Source organism: Bison bison, unplaced genomic scaffold (assembly GCF_000754665.1).
Source record: "Bison bison bison isolate TAMUID 2011002044 unplaced genomic scaffold, Bison_UMD1.0 scf7180017864304, whole genome shotgun sequence".
NCBI classification, from domain to species: Eukaryota; Metazoa; Chordata; class Mammalia; order Artiodactyla; family Bovidae; genus Bison; species Bison bison.
The window spans coordinates 15,401,002-15,403,541 of NW_011494876.1; the positions used below are offsets into that span (position 1 = coordinate 15,401,002).

Here is a 2,540-nt window from a genome sequence, read left to right on the forward strand (position 1 = left end):
AAGGGCCGGATGTGGGGACCCTCTTCCTCTAGTACTGTAAAGTAAAGCTAGCTTCCACAAACACGCCTGTTTCCGCGTGGCCCCTTGAGGTCGTCGTGGTTGTTAAGAGGAGGGGAGTGGCTCGCTGGATGAAGGGAGGATAGGAAACGGAGGGCGGGGACTCTGAGAGAGCAGCCCCCAGCCGCACCCGCCGTCCCACTCCGCCTGCGGGCCGACACAGCGCGGTCGCCCAGGTTTCCATTGCGCCGCTGTCCTCTGCTCTCCCGCGGCTCTGCCTGAATCCTGGAGGCGGCGCCGAATCGGGGCCCGCCCCGCGGACCCGCCCGCCCCGCGCTCGCTAGCGCCCAGAACCGGCCGGAGACCCGGCCCGACCGGGCCATGTCCGCTGAGCCTGAGCTCATTGAACTGCGGGAACTGGCACCCGAACGGTGCGCCGCCCCGGGGCGCACCCGGCTCGAGCGTGCCAATGCATTGCGCATCGCGCCGGGCACAGCGCGCAACGCCGCAAGGCAGCAGGTCCCGGGCCGGGGCCACCGCTTCCAGCCCGCGGGGCCCGCTACGCACACGTGGTGTGACCTGTGTGGCGACTTCATCTGGGGCGTCGTGCGCAAGGGTCTGCAGTGCGCGCGTGAGTAGCGGACCCAAGAACTGGCGGGAGCGAAACGGGCAGCCAAGGGACAGCCCCGTCGCTGAGGGCCAAGTTGCGATGGAGGGGGTCGGGGGGACGGTCCCCACGGACCAGGTCCGTTACCTTTGCCCCATAGCACAAGAGAGTGCGGGCTGATAGTTTATAACCTTGCCAAGCTCCACCTGCTTCTGAGACAGTTAGGCAAACGCGCTTGTCTGTAAATAAGGTGCTACTTTCAAGTTTAACCACTGCCTTGGCCCTTCTTGAGAAAGGCTTGTGCCTGTCATTCTCTGGACTCACATTCTTACACTTGCCCCTTTGGAAAGATTCACTTGCCAAGTCCCCCAGGAGAATGCCTGTGGTGAAGGGAACTTACCCACCTATGGGAGAAGGCCTGGAAATAGTCAGAAACTTGGGCACAGGGCTGCAAGCAGGAGTTTTGAGTCTGCCTTTAGCAAATACCTATTGCAGGTTCAGTCAACCAGCTGCTAAAACATGAAACACAACCACACACCAGTTGGTGCTTCTGCCCTCCCAGAAATCACCAGCAAGCTGAGGTTGCTGTCTGACTGGCCATACACCATCTAGAAACACTTGGGATGCTTTTATTGCCCTCCAAACCCCTACCCTTGGATCTTACTGCAGATCTGTTGAATCAGTCAGGTCACTGGGAGTGTACCAGCGATTTTTAAAAACAGGTCGTTCTAATGTGTAGCCTGGGTTGAGAATCACTGCTCTGGCCCATTTGGGAACTTAGGGAAGATGTCCCAAGCCTGTGTGTGATGGAGACTCTCTTATCTAGTACAGGAGTTTATCTTTATTCAGCTAGGATGAGTATGGGACTTGTGGCAGCATACAAAGCATGACAAGGACTGGGAGATAGCAGTGTTCCCAAGGAGAAATGGAGTGGCCATGGGAATGAAAAACAGGACAATTTGGGTGTGTGTCAGAGGCAGAAACAAGAGAGGAATCAAGGATGAGTTGGGGTGGTTTGGTTTGGTTTTTGTTTTTTGCTGAGTTGAGGAACTCTGGCAAGGGCAGGGGTGAGGAGAAGTGAAGAATTAAAAGGAGTAGGAAAGTGAGTTAAATGTTGGCCATGTCTGCTTGAAATGTTTATTGGACAGCCAAATGAAGATACTGACACACAGAATTTGATCTCAAGGAGGTCAGATGGAAGCCTTGGATGTAAGGTAGGTCAGTGTACACAGAGAAGAAAAGCGATCAGGACTGGGCCTCGGACACCCCACCATTAGATCTGGAAGCTGAAACAGAAGTGAAGCCCCCTGAGCAAGGGCTACAGTGAGGTGGGAGTAAAACCGCGGTAGTGAGGGCCCCCCGGGGAATCCGGAAAGCAAGCATCGGAGGATGCTGAAGAGGTGAAGGGACCACCGCATTCCGCGGTGCGGTCTCTGAGTTTCCTGGAGGGAGGGGAACAAGACTGACTGGAATGGGTAGAGGATGAAGGCGAGGAATTAAGAGACCAGTGTTGGTAAGTTTTGAGTGTAAGGGGAATAGAGAAAAAGGACACGAAGCGGCACTGAGTTAAAAGTTTTTTTGTTTCCCCCTCCAGTAAATGGGAGGAGGGAGGGACGCTGATAATGAGGAAGGGGAAGTTCTGCCCTAGGCGCTAGAAATCCAACTGTTGAGCAGGCCCGGATCCCTAACAGCATGAAGTTTTCCCTGCCAGTTTCCAGGCGCTGGGGGCGGGGGGGACGGGGGGGACGGGGGGAGACTCTAAAATCTGAGTGCTAGTGGGTGTTAACGGGAACTGAGATAAGGCCAGTCATGGAGAACACGACGAGCAACGGCCTTCATCCCGGGGCTTCGCTTCTGTCCCTGGGACGCTCCTCCGAGCTGGTGCTGGGGGTCGTCCACCTTACGGCCAGGCCTCTCTGCAGATAGCCAGATCACC

The 2,540-nt window shown here is 56.3% G+C and overlaps 1 protein-coding gene across 1 annotated transcript in view; it reads left to right on the top strand.

The window, feature by feature from the left end:
• The first annotated feature begins 195 nt into the window (after window positions 1-195).
• Window positions 196-2,540, top strand: part of RASSF1 (Ras association (RalGDS/AF-6) domain family member 1) — a 9,141-nt gene continuing 6,796 nt past the window's right edge. Inside the window, exons 1-2 of the mRNA XM_010851807.1 lie at window positions 196-628; window positions 2,515-2,539. Coding sequence (XP_010850109.1) covers window positions 379-628; window positions 2,515-2,539 — 275 coding nt within the window. The 5' untranslated portion in view covers window positions 196-378. The remainder of the gene's footprint in view (window positions 629-2,514; window position 2,540) is intronic.